At 37.9% G+C, this 25,452-nt stretch overlaps 1 protein-coding gene across 2 annotated transcripts in view; it reads right to left on the bottom strand.

The window, feature by feature from the left end:
* ADCY2 (adenylate cyclase 2) overlaps positions 1 to 25,452 on the bottom strand; it is a 226,179-nt gene that overhangs the window by 38,398 nt on the left and 162,329 nt on the right. For both annotated transcript variants that reach the window (XM_074576250.1, XM_074576251.1), the window contains 4 exons: positions 23,181 to 23,250; positions 18,860 to 18,957; positions 12,362 to 12,446; positions 743 to 880 (listed from right to left, as the gene is read on the bottom strand). In XM_074576250.1, coding sequence (XP_074432351.1) covers positions 743 to 880; positions 12,362 to 12,446; positions 18,860 to 18,957; positions 23,181 to 23,250 — 391 coding nt within the window. The remainder of the gene's footprint in view (positions 1 to 742; positions 881 to 12,361; positions 12,447 to 18,859; positions 18,958 to 23,180; positions 23,251 to 25,452) is intronic.

Raw genomic sequence — 25,452 nt, forward strand, 5'->3', positions numbered from 1 at the left:
GGTCATCCCATTAGACAACACATCCTCCAGAATAAACGAGGACATTAAGATTCAGGCTTTATGCCCACTAATGACAGATCTACTCTGTATTTGTTATACTTACAAAAGAATAATAGAATTACATGGATTTTCCCTATTATGAGAGAAAATAAGAGCACAGGTTGAAATGCCTAAAGTAGAGGTAAGCCCTAACAAACTTGTAGTTCATTACTTTTGAAGTTTCGATGTAACTTTGAATTTTTTTTTCCTTTTTCAAAAAACAAAGACAAGCACATGAAATACAATAACGTATGCATTATGGTCATTTTGTGATGAGCAGAGGAGCGCCACAAACCTGAATAAAGCTTACTTTGTTTTGCACAAAGTCATCCATACATCCTGTGAGGAGATACTTCATTCTTTGAGCAACACTCTGTTTTTCTAAGCAATGCATAGATGAGCAAGGGATTTGAACAATTCAAACCTGGGATTTAACTATCTTCTATTCCTTATAAATTACATTTTTCTTTAATAAACTTGGCCAAGATCCAAGCTCTTGCTCAGCATCCTGTTTGCAGGGCTCCCCATTACACAGTATGTTTTCTGTTGCTCTGCTTTACATTTCTGTCTCTGGCAATCTTTATCACATAGGTTCCTGGCACAGCCATGGGCCATAAATTGGACATCTAAACAAATACTGAACAAAAAAAAATCTTAAAATAGTAAAAAAAAAACCAAGAAAAATTACCCCTTTTTCCCTTACCATGTTGAATACAGCCATAGTTAATATTATAGCAGTGGTTGTCAATGTAAGAGTGATCCGTGGCCAAGGACGGTTTGCAATTATTCCAGATGATTTCAGGATCCACAACAACGAAGCTGATGCTTTCTTGCTACATTGCTAAGTGCAGAGAGTTTAAAAAAGAGAAAACAAAACTAGCTTTAGTATATTTAATTGCTGTAAACAAGTGTACATTTAAGAAAGCGTAAGATTGAGGGCAGCATTAATCTTGAAACAGTGTGCAGAAGTATTCAATTTTATACTCTCATAAGAGTTACAGATCATGATTATAGATGAAACTAAATGCAAATTTAGTTAAAATATCTGCCATAATATAAATTCCATTAAATAATTATATTTGCAAGTACCTTATTAAACATTCAATATATATTACTAACAAAAGCACATACAGAGTTGACAGCAATGGCATTACCTATAATATCAGTAAAAAGCAAGCGATCAAACTGACCTCCCTCACCTCAATTGAAAGGGCAATATTTAGTAGCCTCTGGAAACTTCAAAATGTAAATAATGACCCTGCACAATCTTTGACAGAGAGACAGAGGTCTCCTCATGCAGGATAAAGGCTGTATACATAGATATATCCCTGGCAGTCTACAAAAATAGCAAGGTTTCTCGGTTTTTCTTTCATTAGCTTGATAATTCATTTTAAGTGAAAGCTAAGTCAGCAAAGCTAATCAACCTTCCCTAAAACTATCTAGGAAAAAAAAAAAAAAAGCATTTCATACAACAATAGGACAACAATTTTACACAAAGAGTATTTGGTGAATAGAAAATTTTTCTTATATAGTGGCAAAAATTAACAATAAAAAACTCTGACTCGTTTAACCTGCTTCCAAGAACACATTGCAATAGCCTCCATTCACACAGGCATAGTGCCTAGAGGCACAAGTGCTCACACAGAATAAACAACAATTTGTGGCACATCCAATAAATATTAATTTTCCCAAAACTTTAGCAATGAGGAGGTAAGGTTGCCTAGAAGCATCTTGTGCCCTTTCCAAATGTCAAATCCATCTATACTGAAACCTCTGTAAAAAAGGCAATTAAAAGTTGAAAACATGACAGTCCTACAAAAGTATTTGCTTTTTATCAACTCGCTTTCTCTATTTACTTAATATTACCAGAGAACACTTTACATGTTGCTTTCACCACATCCACAGCAATCAGAAGAGATACAAGCACAGGAACTCTCTGAGATGAGAACTCAAGGACTAAAAGCTACCAAATATAGGACTTAATTTACAGCACAACTATTAGTTCAGGTTCTATAGCTATGGCACATCATGCTAAATAACATTATTACACAACACATGTGATGTAGTTTCCATGAAGGTCTTTGTCATACTGCACATAACTATTTCCCTCCTAATTACACACTATTTGGAGAAGTCCACTGTGTATCTAGAACTTTTTTTACGTATTGTTTCTTTTTATGACAGGGAGTTTTGCATGCTGGATTGGACAGATTCTGCATGAATGAAGTTAATTTCAGGAAGGTCAAAACAATAATCAGAATCTCAAGGATGGACAAAGAAAAGGGAAAAAATAGGCAGCTTTATATTCACATTACTCCTCCCCCATATAAAAAAAAAACCCAAGACACATAAACTTGAGGGACCTGCATCTTTGAGCAAGAAACTCCTGCTCAAACGCCTTTTTGAACTTCCATACCTTGTTCTCTACCCCTAAGTACACAGCAAATTTCAAGATAATTTGAATCTACATATAGATTTAGAAAGATTTTGTCAGCCTTCCCACTTTAATAAAGTAAAAAGCACAAAACCTATATTGCCGGACACAGGGAATGGATCTGTGTGAAAATGAATCATTCAGTTATCTGTCTAGTCTGCCTAAAACCTAATGAGTAAGGGAGGATGGATTTATGGCCAGTTAAAACAGTCATGAAATCATGCCTCGAATTACTCTTTGCCTTTATTATAGCACACCTGGAGCTTTCCTACAACTTCACTGACATTGTTCTGTGATTCTCTTGGAAGTTTAGAAGTAGCTGGAATAGTTTAAGTTGGATTAGGGACATAACTAGGCAGAAACACTGAGAAAGTATAAGGAATATAAAGTGGGTAAGAAATGACATAGACAAAGCAGTACATTGTGTTCTCCTTTCTCAATTTTGTTACAGGGAGCTATACTGTCCAAGGAAAGTCTTTAGGATAAGAAATTCCAAGAAAAGAAGCTAAACCAGATACATTTTATTACAAATTTTACTGGGTTTAGGTTATCTGACTAAAGGCTTATCAAATTAAACACAAAGACCTGGTGGCGATCAAAAGGACAATGATCGATGGTGGAACCAAAGTAACCTAATCAGTGAAGAGCAGAAACCACTGAATCTGCTGCTCCTAAGACCATCAAAGGAGAATGTTTCAGACAGACTTTCTGATGGGAAACCTACCAAGAAGGCCCAATGAAAAAAACTCCCTTTCCAGAATGCCCTGCAGACTAAAGGCGATTACTGCCTGAAAGGACAGTATGCCAGCATGGGGCAGATAATTTTGCAAAGGAGCAGACAGAAACTTGGGATCGGGTAAAATGTTATGGCATGCTTTAAGGACATTGCGAGTATATGGAAAACTTATAGGATGTTTAAGGGATGGGACGAATTCGGATCAGGAAGGAACAAGCATAGATAGAGGGAGAACAGAGGGGATGAAAGGAAATGGCAGCATGTGCTCTTGTCTAAATGAGTCTATTGCATATTCTTGTTAAACCCTATCTCTAACCATCTTCTGTGTAAGTGCAGTCCTTATTCTGAGCCTGCATGTGTGTGAATGACAGCAAACTTCATGCTAGACTAAATGGCAAGTAGCACAGGACAGGCGCCAGCCACTGGAGAGAGAGAGATTGCCTGTCTGAGGCAACTGAGGGCCTGGGTGTCAGCAGCTGAAGTGTCTCAGATCAGTCCCTGGAGAGACCCATAGGGTGCGTGTGGGAGCGTGTGTGTAACCATTAGGATACTTCAAGCTGGACTGGCTGGTAAGCAGGAGATCTGCATTTGGAGAGACCCAAGGTTTGAGCCAGTCACTGCGCAAGGGGGGCAGAGGCTGGGCATGGATATTGTATTGACGTGAGGTCCATACTGAGTGACCCACCAACGCGAGTGTGCCTATGGATGATGACAGTCAGGGTGTGCATATATTCCACTGGCAAACATCAATCCTGATCAGCCAGAAAGGAGGAACTAGACCATCAGTGGTGTTCGTATTTCCATGACTGCTGCTTGCTTTTACGTGGGTGCTGGTGAAAGATCTGCTCTCTCTGTGTGGTTGTCCTGTGTGTACAGTATATGCCTGTGTGCCTCCTGGGAATACGTGCCCAGCCTCACTGCTGGTTGTACCTGGGACATGGTTCTGACGGCCTCCCATCGATAGGAGTGGGACAGGAGGATCCCCTGGATCTTTAATTCCATCAAATTGGGCTCCAGTGGACCAGGAAGGAGCACTCCCCTCGCTCTTGAACTCCTCTGGATTCAACAAGCTCTAGCAGATCTCATTTGCAATTTCAGAACTTTAAAAAACATGGCTTAGTAACAGATGCAAAACAATGTCATAAAAAAGATGCCTTCATGTTTTTCTAGTGCTAAGCAACGTAAATTGATGGTTTCCTCTGCACAAATGAACAACTAGTGTTATGTTAATTCTGAAGATAAAATTAAGTTTCACACAGAAATCTCCCTTGAATCCTAATATCTAAATACACAAATGTTGGTGTCAAATGATGGAGACGTCTCAAACTTTTCTACTTTAACATCAACATTTCCAATTGCTAAACTTGAACTTTCTTCATTTTTTGAAAGTACTCATTGAAAAAATTACAGTATGGAATTGCTGAGATTACTTAGCAATGTCCATGCTGAGAACTGTATTTATAGCTGAGGACTGATTTATTGCTTTCCAAGTACCTGTACACTTTTGAATAGACTTATGAAACTTCTGTACCAAATTTCCTTGGAGTAATTCTAAGTTTCTTTTGTTTGGAAGATTTTTGATCAATATCACCTGACTTTGCTAATGTATTTTAGCAAGGAAGAACTAATTGCACTGATTTACTATATTTCTTAAAAAAGCTATTTTTCTGCTTCCATTAAAAAAAAAAAAGTTCTCTGGGCAAGTTTATCACTAAGAAAACTTCTAGGGAATAATGTAAATTTCAGGAAATGATATATCATTCAGCCAGTAGAAAACAATATATCATTCAGCCAGCGTGATTAATCAATAAAGAGATTCCATTCTTCCAGCTGCTGTTGCTAAAATTACAGATATGGCTGGCTCTGACCTGAAGAAAAAGGTGAGTGTTGTTAGACAGCAACTTCAAAAATGAAGTTGTAGATAGTTATTTCCACTTGTAAAGCAGAAGCACACCAGAACTCAGTGATGCATTTCTTGACAGGTTGTTTAATGCACGGCTTTGAGTCCTGGAGGGGAAGGACCACTGTTTCTTTGGTACATCTCTCATGTCCACCTGGTTTCTTAAATAGATGACAGGTCTCTCTAATAGCAGAGAGACCACCCTACACAGGTTAAGCCAATGAGGCTCCCGAAAGGAGAATTTATGATAAAAACCTGATTCACACAAAAAAAATCCTTAAACCATCGAGTAGAAATTCCTTTGAAAACATGAAAGAATACGCTGTTGATCAGTAATTCTCTATGTGAATTAACAGGTTTGCTGAACTTCATTTCAGTTTTGAGCAGTCTATATCCAGTCGATCTATGGCACAACCGTAGAAGTTTGGTACTGCTGAAAATTTAGGGAACTCCTGGAAGCAGAACTGGAGTGGTCGGGTGATCATCAAATTCAGACTCTTAATAGCACTGGCAGAACTATGCAGGTTTATTTTACTGATTCATTAGCTATGTCAAGCACTTTTTCTTGTAAATGTTATGTCTCATTTGCAATTTTCTTAAGAAAACGGAGAATGAGACGAAAGGAAGAAAGTAATCATTTCTAGAAAGCATGCAAGAAGGGTAAGACATCAGATCTCAATAGCATTAGCTTCTATGTTTATTCTAAGCAGAGCTGGCAGAATACGGTTCAGTGTTTATCATTTACCAACTAGAAATAATAGGTATTTGTAGTATGAAAGGTGACTAACGTATTACCTTTTCATCTGAACATGTTAAATCTGATACGACAGCTCAGCATGATAGTGAGTAATAACGTATTTTGAATATTCAGGTTATTAAAATGTATCCTGTGTTGTCCTTCCACACACAAAAACCTACTTCGGCATTTAATAAAATGAATGCTGTCTTTCTGAGTGAGATCAAGAACTGGTGCGAGAATTAATTGTGACAGCTATGTTGTAGATGAAAGACAATGTCGCAAGTGCTGTCACACTTCTTCACATGCTGCTGAGGTTGGAACATCTTGACTGAAGGCCTCTTATTTACAGAAAGCTAGTGAATCACATTTTCTATAGTTCTATTATTGTTCTTTTCATTTTGCATTCAAATACAACTCAGTATTTTACTAATACTGATATTACAAAAAATGAAATCAAGACAAACAAAAAGCCCCAATATTCAGATTTTTTTCACATGCTTCTTTTCACTCAGACTTGAAGACACCACAGTTAAATCCAAAGAACTGGCTGACAGTGATTACACTGACCTAAGTTTGGAGGAGGGTGATTTTTGCATAGAGACACAAGCTAATACTTTACGTATTGTTGATAAAAAGTCCTATTGTTGATAAAAAGTACTTCTAAAAATACTAAAAGTACTAAAGTACTAGAAGTACTTCTAAAATGAGTACTGTAACACCAAGCTTTTGAACTCCATGGTGGCACTTGTAAATCTAAGCCAGGCGTTTTGAATCACACAAAATGCATCCAAGCGAAGAGTCTACTCAACTTATATTGGATACAACTGGTTTGACAAAAGCTAGAATCCTGAATAAAGAAATAACAGGAAAAAACTAAAGTTGGTATCACATTTTTAATTTCACCATACTTTGCAGTGTTTATTATCCTTCACAAAGGGTCATGTTAAAATGGTTCACTTCAACTGTCTCATTCAAAGGCAAGAACACGGCAGTGAGCCATATAAATATGCCTTTAGGCACTCAGGGTTCAGTCCTGGTACTTCCTGTGCTGCTTTCCTCATTCAAGAAAACGTACAGTCGCTGTGTTATATGCTATTTTTAAGGTAAGGCGTTCTCAGTCCCTCCCATCAAAGTTGTTCTGTTTCACATGAAATATTTAAAGAACTTCTGGTTTTGAGAAAGTGCAAACCTGAATGACTTTAAAGACAGCGCTCAGGGCACTGAACTAGAAGGAGTTCTGAATGCTACATTCTACGTTGAACAAGTCTTGATCTCCAAGTAAGATGCTACCACCCAAAAACTGCCTCACGCAAAAGGAGCCCTGACCTGTGGCCATACTGCAGTACTTACATAGTCTCACTCATCAAAAAATACTAAAAGCGAACTTATTGGCACAACAGACATAAGAAACTTGTGGTTTTCACCAGGTTCGGCAACTTCTCCAGTTGGTCACAATCACATAACGTATCATCATAAACATACAACTCAAGAAGGAGTAAAGAGAGGGATTTTTGTTAGTGAAATCAGTACATTTCTAACAGTTCCTGAAGTCTGAAGTTTGATGCGTCTCTTTCATGGACCCTGCTGTAAGTGTCAAAGTGCCTCTCTGGGTTCTCCCTGCCTACCCCCATCCCTGTTTTAATCTTAATTTACAAGCAAAGCCTTACTATTGAAGAAACTTAAGGGCCTCGATCTTTTATTCATATCTGCGTTAAGAGAGACACACACATCAGAAGTAAGATTTCAAGTTGAAAATAATTTCAAAGTAGCGCTGGTGCTGATATTCCTGTCCTTGCAGAGCTTTTAAATATCTTAAGTGTACACAGTCTTTCTGACTGTTAAGTACCAATGCCAATTGCTTTAGAGTAAAATACAAATCCCTGCAAACAAAGGTAAAGATTATATATCACTCTTTATACAGTGGTGTGATGTAATGCAACTAATAAATAACATGTTGTTTTCTAGCAGGGTCAGGGCAGCTCACATAATGGGTGCACTTTGATGGATGAGACGGTGACCTCAAAGCAGAGCATCTTTCTCGACTGTGGAGCCAGTTATTTTCTGCTGTTTGTTTTGTTGGTATTGTGTTCTGCTAATTCCATGGTTGAGTTGGGCACTTAAACGTGTCCAGATGAGATGATAGGAAAGAAATAATCTTCCTTGTTAGCTGAAGTAGCCAAATAGGTTTGCAAGGTATAAACATATGAAACAAAAAGCCATATTAATGGAAAATAGCTGGCACAAAGAGTATGTGGTATAAATTAAGTGGACGCGTGTCGCAGGTAATGCAAAGAAATTTTTGAGACAGTATTTCAATCAATGCACAAAGAACATCTGCTTGAGACTAATACTTCTTTGGCCGGCTACCTCAGCTACCACAGAGATGTCTCCTTTACATGCTTACTGTGGGTTTTTTTCCTATTGATTGTATTACATTTTCCAATATATCATTTAAGTAACCAGATCTCTGCTTCCTTGCATTCACATCAGGAGGTAAAACACATCTAACAGCTACCAAGTCTGAGGCATTTCACACTCATTCTATGAACTCATCTACACTTCAAGAAGATAAAGAGAAGAGACACAGAAAATATATGAGCTAAAGGACAATCACCGTCTTCTATCTTCAGGTAATTTGGGAAAGAAACCTCTCAAGGAAAATTCAAAGAAAATATTCAAAATTCATAAAAAAGAAGAGCCTACATTTAAAATATGAAAATATAAGCCAAAAAAGGATCTTTAAGGCCAAAAATACTCATAATCTTACGACTTAACTCTAAATATTGTGATTATCTAAAAAAAAAAAATTTAAAAAAACGGCACAGGCACAAAGAAGTAATTAGACTGTAAAAGATATAAACCCATTTCAACTTTCACAACATATGCCAATTTTAGCTAGGACTGATGGAGGTTTAACGCCTACGGGCAAACCACTGTTTCTAAGAGAACCGTTAGCCATCCCTGCCCTTGGCCTGGTTGCCCAAGACACGTCCCAAAGGCAGGCTCTGGGAGGCTGCAGCCTCATTATTTGTGCTACTGCTCTGCCACATCATTTGATGGAAACATTCCTATTCTTATTTTATGGCTGATATCATCACTCCACAACAGATTGAGCTGGACCGCGCTGCAGTGCTGCCGAACAGTGAAATCAACTAATAATAAACTCAGAGTGAAAGAGTGAGCATAAATCTCGTCTTACAATATTGTGATTAAATTCCATAAGAGCTAGTAACATTAGCATTACAGTCTGGATGGGGTTTTTTTGGTTTGTTTGGTTTTTTTTCATTTACCAATGAAATGAAAATCACCCAGAGAAACTTGTTCAAAGTTGTTTTTTGCGTGACTTGCTCTGGGGTGGTGACAGCCACCTACAGTTGGTGCAGAGTGAGAAGGCAAAGCGTCAATGTATTGAGACAAGCACGTAACGCAGTGACAGCCAGGTGTCCCAGACTGAGCTTAGATTTTGCTGTCTTTGCCAGCACTGCAGGTCCCACTCTATAAATCTCATAACAATCATGTAAATATTTGACTACTGCTGCAAGTTTATGTATGGGGTGCGGGTGTCCAGGTTGGTGGTGGGGCCGGCAGGGCTGGCCCCTGTGTGGAGTGGCCGGGGCTGCCCCACGCTGGACACAGCCCGTTCCAACGGCCCCACCACAGGGCACAGCTGAGTCCCTCAGCCACAGGGAAAGCCTGTGTAAGAAAGGGCAGAAAAGGTTGGTCAGAGAAGGGAGGAGGGAACAAAAAGAGTGAGAAACAGCAGAAGGAACACCAAGGTCATTGAAGGAGGAGGAAGAGGTACTCCATGCTGGAGCAGATGTCCACACTGCAGCCCATGGAGGACCCATGCTGGAGCAGGTGGATGTTCCTGAAGTAACTGCAGCTTGTGGAGACCCCACGCTGGAGCAGGGTGAAAGCGTGAAGGGAAGGAGCAGCAAAGAGAAGTGTTTATGTATTGACTGCCCTGGACCCCTATCTGTGCTAAGGAGGTGAGGTAGAGGAGTCTGGGGTGCAGGAGTGAAGTTGAGTTTGAGAGGGGTGGTGGGAGGTATAGTGTGGTTGTAATGTTTGTTTTCGTTTCTTACCACCCAAATCTATCTTAATTGGCAATACATTAAATTAATTTTCCCCAAGTTGAGTCTGCTTTGTCTATGACAGTAATTGGTAAGTGATCTCCCCGCCTCTATCTCAGCCCACGAGCCTTCTCATCCTATTTTCCTCCCCCATGCCGCTGAGGAGGTACAGTGAGTGAGTAGCTGGGTGGGTGCCTGGCCCATAGCCAATGCCAACCCACCACAGTTCATCCGTCAGGGTCCATCAGGCCCAAAAAATTATCTTCTTTTTTTGTGCATTTTTAGAAGAGAGATATTTGCTGATTTTAAACTCTGTAGTTAATGTGCAGGTGTACACACATGCAAGTCCACATTTACTAAATGCATTCTGCAAGGGAATCCAAAATGTACCCCTTTAGAAACAGAGGTGGGAAAAACCTACACTGGCAAAAAAACCAACCCAAACCCAATTGGGATTAGGACAATACAGCTTGATTTCTGTTTATGCTGTCACAATAGAGTTAAAACTCAGATATTGATACTTTCTCACTTGAGAATTTCAGACTTTTTCTTCTAGAAAGAAAGCATTTATGGTTATGGGTCAGATATCACAATGGATATTCTACTGAAACATAACAGTCAAACAATAGGGTGTCACTGCGGTTAAAGCTGCAAAACAATACTTGGATTTTGACATGAAAGAAGAAATCTTAGGGAGAGGACAGGGGAAAGATAAACCGACTGCCTCTTTTGTTAGCTGCCTCTCATCCGTCACCTTACAGAACTACGTCCACGCTTGTGAAGGAAAGACAGCGCTGCATCAACTATGGTGATAACTTACTTGTTGAAAGGCTTCTTAGCAGCATAGCTTCTGTATTAGAGCAGCTGAACTCATAAAGACAGACATAAATAGCTCCTCTTCAAGCTACTTAGCTTAGAACATGACATCTCACAAGTCAACAGAAATGCAGTAATAGGTCTCCATTTCTGGTAAGTATTTACAGTACATCAAGACATAGGAAAACAACATTGAAAGTAGGTGTCAGATATTATTTATGTGGCACGAGTCCTCAACTCTGACTTGGGATATTTGCTTAGCTATCCCTTGAAATGTAGAAAAGTATGCTTATATATCTCCTAAGATACATTATATATAAAAGCCCCAGAAGAGTGTTATGTCCCAACACTTCTTGATACCATTTCATTGGCACCTCTCTTTCCTACAGGAAAAAGGCTGGCTTTTCCTTGAAGGATTTTTTTTTTTTTACTTTGCATATTCAACAGCAGTACTCTGACTCCATCGTTTTACTCTTATGTCAATAAAAAACAGCATTCAAGCATGACGTTACATGAGAATTAATCTTTGCTGTTAAGTAATAGCAATACCTCTAGGACCTCACTCCAAGGATTTAAAATATTTAAAAGTACTGTTGCATGATGTCTCAAATGAATTCCTGAGCGGTGGCAGCATCCCTACCTTATTGGAAAGACAACTGAAATGTGGATTAATTATGTTTTCTTAAAAACATGTCCTGGTTAATTACTAGTCTCACAAGGGAAGGGGAGAAATTATAAAATCACGCTTCCGCTGTTTCTTGCTTCAACTGCCAGGCCACCTTTCCTTACTGTTTTACTGCATAGTGATGTAATTGTCTTTCCCATGTGCATGTTTTACTTTTTTATAAAAGATCTTTCTCTCAGCTTTCTCCATGAGAGCTTGTGGAAAAATGCAAACAGAGAGAAGGAGAAGTGGGGATTAAGGTACAGGTAGTTTTATTCTAGATTACATGCCAAATTCAAATAGCATCCACTTTCTTACAAATCCTGAAATACCTTGTTCTAGATGGAGTTCTATCTTGGCGCTATTTGAAAATGACTGAAAGGAGGACAATAATACTTGTGAATTATATTGTGAAATGCTGAAAGGTTTGCCCAAATCTTGAATTAAGTGAAATTCTCAAATTCAGTATATTATTGAGTACACTAATAGGCATTACACTAACACCTGGACCACTCAATGGCAAAATTAGAATTTTACTATAAAATGTTTATGTGTCAAATTAAATTATTATCATGAACAAATACAAATCAAATAAATTCACAGTTCCCCAAATTAAAGCATTCATAAGATGAGTCACCTCCTGTAAGCACAATAGCAAAAATTTTGAAGAGACAATCAATCAAACAATGCAAACCTCTCAGAGGATCCAGCTTCACATGGGGGAAAGAGCATGTCAGTGAAGGTACACACAGTCACCACACTGACCTTTTCTGTTTTTCAGACAAATGAGGACATTTTATAGTACGTTAACATGGACAAAACAACATCCTCAGAAGCCTGAGCGTGCAAGCTTTTCTCATTTAACTGGTACTCAGCAAAGGCAGAGTGAGTTGGCAAAATCAGAACATATGATTTAAAAGAAACCATTAACTACTGGATTACATTTCCTTGAATACCTACCAAAAGCTGTCCAGCAAAGCAGATAAACAAAATGAAGGAAAGCAAGAGAAATGCAGCCCCGAATGAAATTCCAAGAATAGATGTTCTACAAGAAATAAGAAAACATGTATTAGTTTCTCTGTTACACATTTTTAGCATGACCTTTCTCTGTGAACAATACTGATGATACGAAAAATTGCCGTGTGCAAGCTGCAACTTCCAAACATCAAAACTTCTAAAAACAACTCCAATCCTTATCATAATGACAAGCCTTTTTCCTGCCATTTTCTCAACTCAGGAATGCTTGAATTGGCTTTACCTCTCACTTTTTGGAACTATTACCATGAGAAGATAACAATTTCCGCACAAACAAGTTAAATGACAGAGTGTATTAACAGCAGCAATGTTTTGGGGTTTTTTGTTTTTACTTTAGAAAGGCTGTATTAAAGAAGATCCTTATAGCTTTATTTTTATGCTGTTTATTATATAATTTAAGAGGCTAATATGTACACAAAATAAACTTCTTGGTAGTCTATACATTCCTCCCGTCCCCGCTCCAAGGTAGGAAAAGTAATAGCACGGGACAGTGCTGTCCAGTTTCCAGTGTCTCACCGCTAGAACCTGTGATATCTGTGATATTGCAGTCTCTCAGTCAACATGGGCCCTAATACAGGGACTGCTATTTCACTAATAGACAGGGATTCAACACCTCTGAAAACTCCATTTTATATCAAAATTGAGTGGTCGGCCCGTAGATTCTGAAGTATCAGAGGAAAGGATAGGAAGGAAAACTAAACACCATGAAGAAAAGAAAAAACAACAACAGACTTCAAATGAAAAAAACCCAACAGAGTAATCTATACTCTTCCTGAAATCATCCTTACTCAGTGTTTTAGCTCATCCTTTTCTTGTATGTTATAAATAGGAAAGTCTAGCCAAAAGAGTGTCACTGGATGGTCAGTAAACAGAAACGGGGATGCAGAAACAATCCGTGCATGCATTCATTCCACAAATGTGGAAATCTCTCTATATGAATACCACAGTTGAACGTAATTGCTCCATCAGGCACCATACGGGAGGTACTTAGCATGGCTGCCTAGGGAAAGATGCAGCGGGACCTAATTATGTTTAATGAATGCTAAGAGGAGATCAGAAGCTCTAGACCAACTGAGTTGTTTAAGCACGGGAACTAGATGCTCTCGTGAAGTCTCTCACCTGAGTGTCTGCTTTAAGTGTTAATCACATAATTGACATTTTTACAGAATTAAAAAATATAACTCAACTCCTTTGAGCACCAGCAAATATCCTATTTTATCAGACCTTATATGATAGAAATATTGGCATGACAATTTAGAAGTAAGTTTTATATCCCTTGCTTTTTCCTCAAACAAGTTAGCTCCTCCATAAATGTATGATTCAGAATTGTTAAAATACATTATCAATAAAAGCATATATCTCTCTTCTTTAGACATGCCATCTGAACTCAAATATATACACATTTTATAAACTATGATAGTAAAAATTTAGGAGTAGAACTCTATGGATCAATTTCCTTAGATTGCATACAAATATGGGAAAACATTTTGATCTGTTTCAACAACAGTGATATAGAAGCTATTTTCAGGAATGAACGAAAAAGCATTAACTTCACAAACCAATTTGATGCCATACTACTGCCATTAAAAGCATTTTGGAGAATAATTTATGAGCTTTCCTGCCAATCATTCGGAGAACCTCTTATATGCTAAGTATTCATCAGAATTTGGGTCGATGTGAACAGCTAATGAAAAACAAACAACTGGCAATTCACAACATACATTGATCCTGAAAAAAATGTTTCTTTTAGAAGTTATTTGAAAATCATTATTGCTTATGAATACATGTTCTCCAAGAATTTCTCATCAAGACTGAGACAGTAAGCTGTACATCAGCGGATGTAAAACTACAGTCTATTCTTAGGAATTTAAAATCTAGTAAGCAACAGGAGGGATGAAAGAAAAGGAAAATAATTAAAAGGCTTTTTTTTTTATATACGCATAAGCACTTCAAATAATATATATCCTTGAGTAAGACTCGGGTAACCATATCTGTATTTCAAACTATTGCTATTCTTTCTCTGATAGGCAGGATACAAAAAAGCAGGCTGCACACCTTAAGAAATGATTCAACACAAGAACGGCCTTAGGAGTCAAGTTTGGAGTGCACCCTTGTAGAAGAAGAAATGAAGATATTTGTGACAGAAACTGGAGAGCAAGGGAAATAAAATTAACATGGCACAAGGAAAGCTTAGGCGAAGAGTACTTAGTTACATGGGCAACAGGCAAGAACAAAAGGTCTTTGTAGCTGTTTTGCTACATGATCAATGATGTTATCGGTGTGGCACAAGAAAAAGAGTTACACAGCAAGGTGTGCAAGATTTTGATTATCGGGACAAAGAGAAAAGGACTGAGAATAAGGAAAAGCGCTATCTTAGCATCCAGATTTGAGAGGTGAATACAGAGAAAAAAAAGTTGTAAGATTTTTGCTCCCCACACCTTCTTATTTTCTAGGAACAGCAGGACTTCTGTTTCAGTAGGCTAAGTTGAAACAGCTTCATGCTGCTCCTAGAAGGAAAAAAGCCGGCTGAAAATGCTATAATGGGAAGGAAAATACTAAAGATTAAGTGCCACCATAAACGAGACTCATTTGAGGCAACGACCATAGGAAAGCCATAACATGGGTTTATTTTTTGTCACTGGAACATTACAAAAACAGTACGGGTCTTTACAGCAAACTAATCTTGCCTTTATTGTGTAGACTCATCAAACATGCTGCACAGGTCACCAAATGCATTGCACTGACAGATTCGGGCAAACCATTTTGTCAAAGGAGCACCTGGGATCCCACAAAGCAGCTGATTTTTTACCTGCCTCTTCCTATGCTTCAAGGAATGTCCTAAATTCTGAAAGGTCTGCGCTCTCCTACAGAACCCCACCAGGAACCCTGACAGAACAGCCCTTGACAATAACCTACAGAGGGACAGAGTTTAAAACCATGAAACAACACAACAGCTTCCCAGGCTTCAGATAGTTCCAAGTCTAAATAATTTATGATCTTGGCTATTCTCATATTTTTCTGGTTTCATCAGTAAATATCTGTTTTGAATAATTCATTTTTATCAGGTGGTATGAGATTGGAAAAAAAAAATTGTATTTGTACATACTTATGTCTTGGTGGTAACATTTTAAATGAAAAATAAAAAATTATTATGAAGATACTCAAAAATGGAGAAGAGAACACATTATTTCTACACTTATGTAACTTTTAGGAAAATATGTGACTTATGGCACATGTCCCTTAATGGAACGTAGAAAATTTCCTTAGCTTGCCAGGTAATTAACATTCATGTTTTGAACTATTTGATTGCAAATTCTCTTGTGGTTATAAAATCATAATGAAGCAATTACAAATGACAATTATACAAGGCAATACTGAATTCAGACTTTTTAGTATCTAATAATAGCTTTTTCTTTCTTAATTAGAGTGATGCTTTTCCTAAGCCATCAATGGACTCAACGGCTATGTAGACTAACTGTATGGCAGTTTCAGTGTTAAGAAAGATCACTTGAGTATTGTAACTCCACTTGAGTTTTTTTAAATCAGATACAGCAGAAAAATAGCTAGTAAAGGTGGTTTTCTTTTGTTTATACCGTCTTATATTTTACACACCTGCATTCAGAAAAAGTTTTGAAGTACTACCTTTTCTATAAAGAAATTCATCTGTGCCTGACTGGAAGTACTATGTTAAGGCCTCCTAACAACCTTCCACTAACGAGATGTTTGTTAGTTTGGCATGACTCAGGACAAAAGGACACAATTTCTTGAACACAGCAGCCCCAGAGAGCGAAGACTTGGGAAGAATCTTAAGTGTAGCCCCAAACAAATAAATCCCTTACTTGAATAGCACAAGAAGTAACTCCTGTTCAAAAGGAATACACTTTGATCAATTCACCAGTTTGCATTTCAGAAAACCACACTACCAATTCCATGTTAGTTGGCTGTTTCCCTAAATAAAGAATGTCAGGTTGTCGTGAATTACTAGGGATACTTGTGTCACTAGGTAAACCAAGAATGCCAGAGAGTCACTGAAGGCCTCTTCGAGGAACCATAATAGTCAAGATTCGCTGTCATTTTAATGTCACAGTAAAGACCCACTCCTCATGATAAATTTCACCCCAAGATAATGTTGACTTGATTACACATATATCTACCACTTTGTGTAACGTTTATCATGTAAACACAACATCAGTTTATTACCCTGGGAAAATTAAAACATTAATAAATTATTTCAGCCTTGAAATAAATGTCTCGTGATCTTGGAGATACTACTTATTACTTGCAACTTGCTGGATATTACTCACCATCAAATATCTCCAAATCTACTTTAAAGCAGCAGGTGGTGTGCCTGCACAGAAATCAATGATATTACACTGCTGCAAAACTAGATAAACGGAATAGTGAATCAATAAAACCCAACGACAGACGCAGCTTATCTCCCTGTCTTCATTAGATCACCATTTAAAAATCCAGTAGAATTTTTGGAAGAAAAAAAAAGTTTGGATAGAATTTTAGACTAAATTATGATTTTTTTTATTTTTTTTTTTCTCTGGAAAGAAATGACATTGGCAGCACTGGAGTATGTTTGATTTAAGTTACATTTGTGATGACTACATACACTGGTGATTTTTCACCTTTTTTTAAAAAAATTTGCAATGCTCACAGTTTTCCAGCAAAGATGCAGATGCTTGTATAATACCTTGCCTTTCTGTCTTCCATTTTTGCATCTATTAAATTAATTCACAGACTACTTGAAGCTGAATACCAGTCATGTTGGTAATATCTGATTTTATACTCTAGCTTTTACAATTTAATATGCAGCCCTAAAAAAGGATCAAAAGATAATTTACATTTTGGTACTGAAAATGATAAATCATATGTATCTTTTGCTCTGCTGTTAGAAAGAGACCACGTAATATAAGCATATCCTTTTACAAGTTGGAGGACACTTGCCTTAGTTGAATAGAGCTCCCTAGAGTTCACTAATTTCAAGTATCTGATATATTTTAATAAGCTACACAATTGGTTTAAGAGACATAGTAAGGATATAGCAAAATGAGCATTTTACTATATGTATGATAGGTGATAAATCTAGATTCATTTTCTTGGCTGAAATAAAAAGAAAAGTATGGATTCATAAATCATACTGCTGGAAGGGACTAGTTAGATCCAAGTTTGGTTTTTGGACTATCACAAACGATGAATTTCCCTTAATTAATTCCTGTACTAATCAAAATACAGTATGAGCTTGTAACCTAAGCTCATTATGCAAAATGACAAATAAAATTAGTCACGAGTCTTAATTTCAGATTTTGCAATACTAATGCCTAAAGTGAGACTGACCCATGTGTAGGATACTGCTGAATTCTTGGAAGAGGTCCCCTTGCGGCTTATGTCTCCATGTTAGAAACAAGCTGGGAAACCCTTTGCAAAGAAAATGCTGTAACATCTGAATAGAAGTCTATAAAACTTTATACATGTTATAAAACAAGTCTGCATTGTGGAAAGTCTATTTATAATGACCTAACAGTTCTTTCTGGCCTTGAATTAAAATGTTAAGTACTACAGCAGAAGACCAATCAATCAACTGAGGTTATAAATACAACTCCTGAAAGCGCTGTACAGGAGAAAAGACTGTGAGTGAAGAAATGCTGTATCACAGGGAATATACAGTGTTGTCTTTGGAGACAATTGCTATAAAACAAATATCAATTTTCCACTATGTAAACAATCAACAGCAAAATTCCATTTTAAGAAGTCTAATAAGACATTCTTTACTGGAACTGTCTTTAAGTTTTCTCAGCCTTTCTAGAATATGCACAGATAGAAAGGCAGCTGATTCATATGCACAAATATAAATTAGCTCATAATATATAGATTCTGTTAAAATAGTTATTCCAGCAATTGATTATAATATTTTAAAATTAGTTTTGAAAAGAGACATTTTATGAATAGTAATGCTGCTTGCACGCTGAATAGACCAATATTATCACAGTAGTATGTTAAATATATTTATTTAATCACAGTCCCAATTCTGCAATCCATTTTGTCCCACTACAACGTCCAAATGTCACACTTATTTTATGTGTAATTTTAGTTGTACAAACTTAGAGCTTGTATTACTTTTTTTAACACATATCAATTTCATTCCTGTCATCATCACACATTTTAAAATGCAGAGTAAAACTAAAATGAATGAAGAATTGATACTAATGCTTGGCACCATGCTACTGACAGCATTTACAACTAGAAACGAATATAATTTTGAAAATAGGCTGAAATCCTCAATCTTACCTGTTCAATTTAATTTCCATGAATTGACACCTGTAATCTGACAATTCCAGAATTTTTTACTTATACATGTTTATTTTTTATATTAATGAGCAAATATACGTAGGAATGAGTACACTAGATACCACTTACTTTGGCAAAACCAGAATCTGCACAACAAAAATGCAGAAGAATATGAGACAGGCACAAGTCACATAATACTTAAATGCAGGCAGAGTAGTTGCTCGATACTAGAAGAAAAAAAACAACAAATGTTAAAAACACAATTTCCAAAGCAGATAAAGTATCACCCAACTGAAATTCCAGCTTAAAGATGCAGATATGTACGGGCAGTCTTTAGCAACAGCAAATTTCCCGTCGTTCAACAACTTCCACATCCACTCTCATAGGGCTCATCAAGCATAGTATTGAATCTTTTTACTTCTTGAAGAACAGCCGTTTCAAATGGTTTTGTCTTGTTCTTACACAGAACAGGACTAGCCCAAATTAATCATAAAAAGGTTAATTAAAAAAATAACAGTGAAAGCATTTTTTAGAAATATTTTTATCAATGGCCAACTATTCTTATCTGATTGCAAGTTTCTGAGTCTTTAATTCCCCAAACTGATTTTTGGTTATTAATAAATACTGAATGTGCTGAAACGATTATAAAAAAACCATAAGAGTCATTTAGACAGGAGACTTCTCAGCACACAAAGCAGCAAAGTGTAAACTGTGCTACAGATGTGTAGGAACATTTTATTTCCAACAGCATAGCTAGCAGTCATACTGATATTTACTGGGGTATATTATTACTTCAATTAAAATATTTTATATCTGTGTTAAAAGGCCTCATATGTCCACTGATACTATTAAACACCTGATATTCTTAGGAAAGAGTCGATTTGATCTGTTTTGTCATGAAAAAAAAAATCTATTTATGAATCTAATTAGCCTGTCTAGAGACATAAGAATTAAGCAATGAAATATTTATCAGAATTGTTCTGCTATTTGAGATAGATATGTCTAGATTGAAATCAATTAAGTATTCAAAGGGAAATGACCTAAGTATCGGGCCTATTAAACTTACTTATCCTATCAAAGTTTTTCGAAGGGTGAGAGTTTAAGCTTTGATTATTAAAAGAAAATGTACCAAAGATTATTTTCACAAAGTGCTCAAAACGCAAACCTCATAAAATGGAAAGTTCATGAGCTGTGCTTTTTAACTGCAAGCACACAGCTGTGTCTTTGTGCTTAGTGCCAAGTTCTGCCCTTGAAACTGGTGCACCAAACTTTACGTGAACATGTAGAAATTGAGTTTAGCAACCCAACAGCTTTTTTTCACTTTGGAATTCTATGACAAATCAAAAGCAATCCTTATCACATACCTAACTGAATTTCAAGGCACAAATATGACTTTGCTCGATGGGTATGTTTGCAGTGAGTTTTGTTCTTCCACCTGTTAAATATGTTTGTTGTATATTAATGGTCTTGTCCAACAGTTTTGACCTTGAGATGTTGTAAAAATCTCAAAAAATTCATTTCAGTGTCTCACACTTCTCCAGACATTTCCCAGTGAAGTCAAGCAACTCGATGCTTAGGTTAAATAATTATTTTGCTTTATTACCTTGCTGTACTTTCAGGTCCTACAGGGCCTGAAAAGCTCCTGTTTAAATCAAAGGCAGGTTTCTTACTTAGTTCTTGAAAGTCAAGACTGGACCGATGAGTCACCAAAAAGCAGTGAAGAAAGATATTAAAAAGCTGGATCTGAAAAGAACAATTAGTTCTTTGCCATTCCATAGCATTTTGTAGTCTAAAAGAGATTAGACTCCTAGAGGGAGCATCTACACAGCCAAATAACTTAGCTCCCTGATTTTTTCCCAAGTCCTGATTCCCTGATTATCCAAATCGTGCCTGACAAACCTGGTGGCCTTCTATGAGAAGGTCACAACATCAATAGACAAGGGGAGAGCAACTGACATCATTTACCTGGACCTGAGCAAAGCCTTTGACACTGTCCCGCACGACATCCTGGTCTCCAAGCTGATAAAATATGGGTTTGATGGAGTGACAATTCAGTGGATAAAGAACTGGCTTGACGGCTGCACCCAAAGAGTGGCTGTCAATGGGTCCACATCCAAGTGGAGGCCAGTGACAAGTGGAGTCCCTCAAGGATCAGTACTGGGACCGGTCTTGTTTATCATCTTTGTCAGTGACATGGACAGCGGCACAGAGTGCACCCTCAGCAAGTTTGCTGACGACACCAAGCTGTGTGGGGCGGCTGACATGCTGGAGGGAAGGGATGCCATCCAGAGGGACCTTGACAGGCTGGAGAGGTGGGCCCATGCCAACCTCATGAAGTTCAACAAGACCAAGTGCAAGGTCCTGCATCTGGGTCAGGGCAATCCCAAGCACTGATATAGGCTGGGCAGTGACTGGCTTGAGAGCAGCCCTGAAGAAAAGGACTTGGGGGTGTTGGTAGACGAGAGGCTCAACATGAGCCGTCAGTGTGCACTAGCAGCCCAGAAAGCCAATTGTATCCTGGGCTGCATCAGGAGAAGCGTGGCCAGCAGGTCGAGGGAGCTCTCCCCCTCTACTCCACTCTCGTGAGACCCCACCTGGAGTACTGCGTCCAATTCTGGAGCCCCTACTACAAGAGAGATATGGACGTGCTGGAACGTGTCCAGAGAAGAGCCACGAGGATGATCAGAGGGATGGAGCACCTCTCCTGTGAAGACAGACTGAGAGAGTTGGGGTTGTTCAGTCTGGAGAAAAGAAGACTCCGAGGAGACCTTACAGTGGCCTACTTAAGGGGCCCTACAAGAAAGCTGGTGAGGGACTTTTTTGGATGTCGGGTAATGGTAGGACTAGAGGGAATGGATTAAAACAAGAAATGGGACGATTCAGACGGGACGTTAGGAAGAAGTTCTTCACCATGAGGGTGGTGAGACACTGGAAGAGGTTGCCCAGAGAGGTGGTGGAAGCCCCATCCCTGGGAGTTTTTAAGGCCAGGCTGGACGGGGCTCTGAGCAACCTGATCTAGTGGGAGATGTCCCTGCCCACGGCAGGGGGGTTGGAACTAGTTGATCTTTAAGGTCCCTTCCAACCCTAACAATTCTATGATTCTGTGATTCTATGAAAGTGCACATATGATGGCTTTCTCTCAAGTTCTCTTTTGGAATTTATCCGTTAGTACCATCCACATTAAAATCTGAATGTGCTCCTACACACAAATTTGATCCACTCAGTGTATCCTTTAAACATTATGGATGAGACCACACCAGGTCTAGCTTCTTCTCTCTTATGCTGTCTCTAAAGAGCCTCAATAAGCCTTGAAACTTTTTTCACCCGAATGCATTGCCAAGGGCATACAACACATGCCTTTGTCAGCAGGCCATAAGAATGTTATTCTGCTGAGCTGTAAAAGAATCTGAAAATTATTTCAGATGCTTTGAACCGAAAGACATCTACAAAAATAATTATATATGTGTTTGACCACCACACAGGACCCAGAGTGTACTTGCACCTATGCTATGCAATGTGAACACAGTATGGTAATACTTCCTCTAACCCGTTCTCACCGGGTTCACTCATTTATACAGCCAGTTTTGTTCAAACCTACCTCTTACTTCCCTGAAGGACAGCATAACTGTTCAGCTATCAGCTGCCCTATGCTTATGAGAAAGCTGAAAGAGGCAACTCTCCAGTCTTCCTGCTGAAGCTGTGTCAGTTTGTAGAAACAAACTCAACTCTATAAGGCCATAAAACAAAGAAACAGCCTGACTTTGTAGGCTAGTGGTCATGACAGTCACCTACAAGGGAGAAATCTTTCATTCTGATTAAGGACTCCAAGGACTAGAAACAATATCATTTACTTCATCTGTATATAAATGTCTCAAAAATATTTTATCACACATATTAGTCAGAAGAACTTTTTGTGTGTTGCATCCAATACAGCTAGGCATTTTTCTTAAAAAACATTAGTATCATTTCCCCAGAATGACTGTGAGCATCAAGTGCACATGGACAAAACTAAGGAACAACTGATATCATTACAAGACTATCATTACTACAGGTTGGGTCTTTGAGATATGTCAAAAGAAAAAAAACCAAAAAAACAGTGGAGCTTGATAAATGCCTTCAGAGGATGTATGTGATGGAACTTAGGAATTCTTCGCTCCAGTTACACCAAATTTGGGTTATCAAATCTCCTCCCACTTCTCTGAGACCACGAAAATTTCAAGGAATTCAAGTGAATTACAGGGTCTTACGAACAGCAAAGCAGTCTCAGGCATCATACTCATAAAATTTCTTCCATAAATGACCTAAACCATTATTGTGCGCTTTGAGAACTTCTCCCTGCAGGAGAGGTGCTGTGGCCATGGCTCTATATTACAAAAGCAAGGGATACAAGCCTCACGTAGGATGAGGCAAAGAAGGAATCAACCGTGAATTTGCAGTGAAAATAACTTACTTCTTTTTCCAGAGTCTTGTTATAGAAAAGAAGTGATATTCTTTGAATGTCTTCAGATTTAAGCCACTGCCTAGAAGAGAAAAGGAACATTACAACTGACACAATAATAAAGCAGTCCTGTCTTTTTATATTACTGAAATGCAGCAAAATAAGAAAATCACCTTGAATAAAGCAAGTTCCTGTGTATTGCAATGTATATAGTGAATTGCACTTACAGTAAAAGTGGAAACTACGAATCCCCTCTCCCTTTTGACTTCTATTGCTAACGTACACATAAAACAAAAGCTCAGATGAACCATTTTTTCTGTGGATCATTTCTAAGGACAATCAAGGGAGAGATTTATATGAAGTAATTCTGACACTGACATTCCACTCATGGCCAAAATACTATAGTATATCCAGTGCACAGAAGAGAACCTGAGATAAAAACAGTCCTTCAGAAGGTACCTTTAAGAAGCGCACTGTTACAATATGCAAGAGTGGCAGGGAAATTACACTTGCCAAACTCCTATTCTGAATGAAAATGCAAAAAACATTATTAAAAGGGTTGGAGTGATTTTATCTTTGAGCTGTATTACTCTCTTGACCACGACCCTGTACTCTAGAGCTAGATTTTGATCTTTTTACTGATTATAAAAACATCTTCTGTGCTTAAAGATGAGGAATACAAAATAGAATAAGTACTTGCATTGAAATGACAAATGTATTTTAAAATAAGTGAATCTTATCAAAAGCTTGACATAATTTTTACAAAATGAAATGTCCTAATATGAAAGTCTACATTTATTTTAATGGCCACTTGAAAAGAAACAGAATATTTAAATTTCAAGAGGGTTAGGCTGCTTGCACCTCAAGGGGACTAGAAAAATTTGAAAAAAATATTTAAGCAGACTACGTGTGTGAACATACAATATTTGAGCTTGAACACTAACAGCAGGGCTTGAGATTGTTTTGCAACCTTTCCAGCTATAACTTTAAATTAGGCTCGAAGCTAGTAGTGTAGCTAATGCCTCCTAAATAAAAGGGAATTTATCAACCAATAGACAGCAATGAAAATAAGTAGCAGCAATGAACCACAGTGGAATCTATCCTAAATTAAGGTCTTGAGAGAGCACGAGTGGACAGAGTAGAGTGTAAGCTATTAGCTTTGATTTGTGAAATCTGAAATATCTGTTTTCTTGCCTGGGTGACTATCCCTGTTCCCATGCAGTCAGTTTCATTATAAAAAGGGGCTGAAAACATACTCAGTTCTAGGTATCCTTAATTCAAAAATATTTTTCCGTTTGCTCTGCAATAGCTCATATCTATGTCTGATCACAGTTAGGATTCTGAGAACAGAGAGATATGATAAAGCATGATTTTGGTTAGGTCTAGCTGTAATCTACTGGAGAAAACATTCAGTTTGTGGAACATTTTTGGTAAACTGCCGAAATTAAGTGCAAGTCTCTTTCCATTTAGTTATAATAATTGAACAAAAAGTAACCTCTTCTCCAAATTGTTAACTAATTTCCTCTTTTTTCTTATGCCATCTGACAGGCGGATTGATTTAATTACCATTACCACACTGCTAAAAAGTTCTGTCTGCAGATCTACTCCCAAAGGCCTCATTCGGCCTGTGCACACTTGATGGCATGTGAAGTCAGTAGTGCCATTTAGAGCAAATGCTGCCTCATACTCCATACTACAAGCTCATGTTTCCAGGAGCTTTTACTTCTATTTTAAAGCTCAGAAAAAACTATGCCGGTTTTAGGTAGAAGGCCTAAATGAGAAAAGGGAGACGCCTGAAATGAGAGAAACGGTGTAAATCAGACAAACGGAAGTGGAGAATAAGTACAGAAAAGGGAGCATAAAGTCCCATACCTTTGGCACAGAGACAAGGGCTGAAAAATTCTGCCTACAGCCTGACTCCTTGGTAAGCCCAAAAGTTACTGAAGTATCTGTACGTGGGGATATGCCTCCTGGCTAGCTAGGTACCAAGTTTCTGTTTAAATTCTTTTGCAGCTCAAGTAACAACACAGACAGGCAGCTGAATTCTGCCTGTACCCACAGAGGCGTGTGGTTTGACAGGGCTTGTACTGATTGACAACATACAGCAAGGAATTATGCGCAAGAACATAGCGGCCACCGTGACTTAATTAAAAAGAGAGGAAAGAGTGTGTTTCTCTTTAACATATTAACCTACTTACCAAAGAGCAAATAACTTTAGTTTAGCTCCCCCTGTAGGTGTATATTTAGCTAGCCAATTGCTATCCATCCATCCATCTGTCCATCC

Source organism: Larus michahellis, chromosome 2 (assembly GCF_964199755.1).
Source record: "Larus michahellis chromosome 2, bLarMic1.1, whole genome shotgun sequence".
In the NCBI taxonomy this organism is placed as follows: Eukaryota; Metazoa; Chordata; class Aves; order Charadriiformes; family Laridae; genus Larus; species Larus michahellis.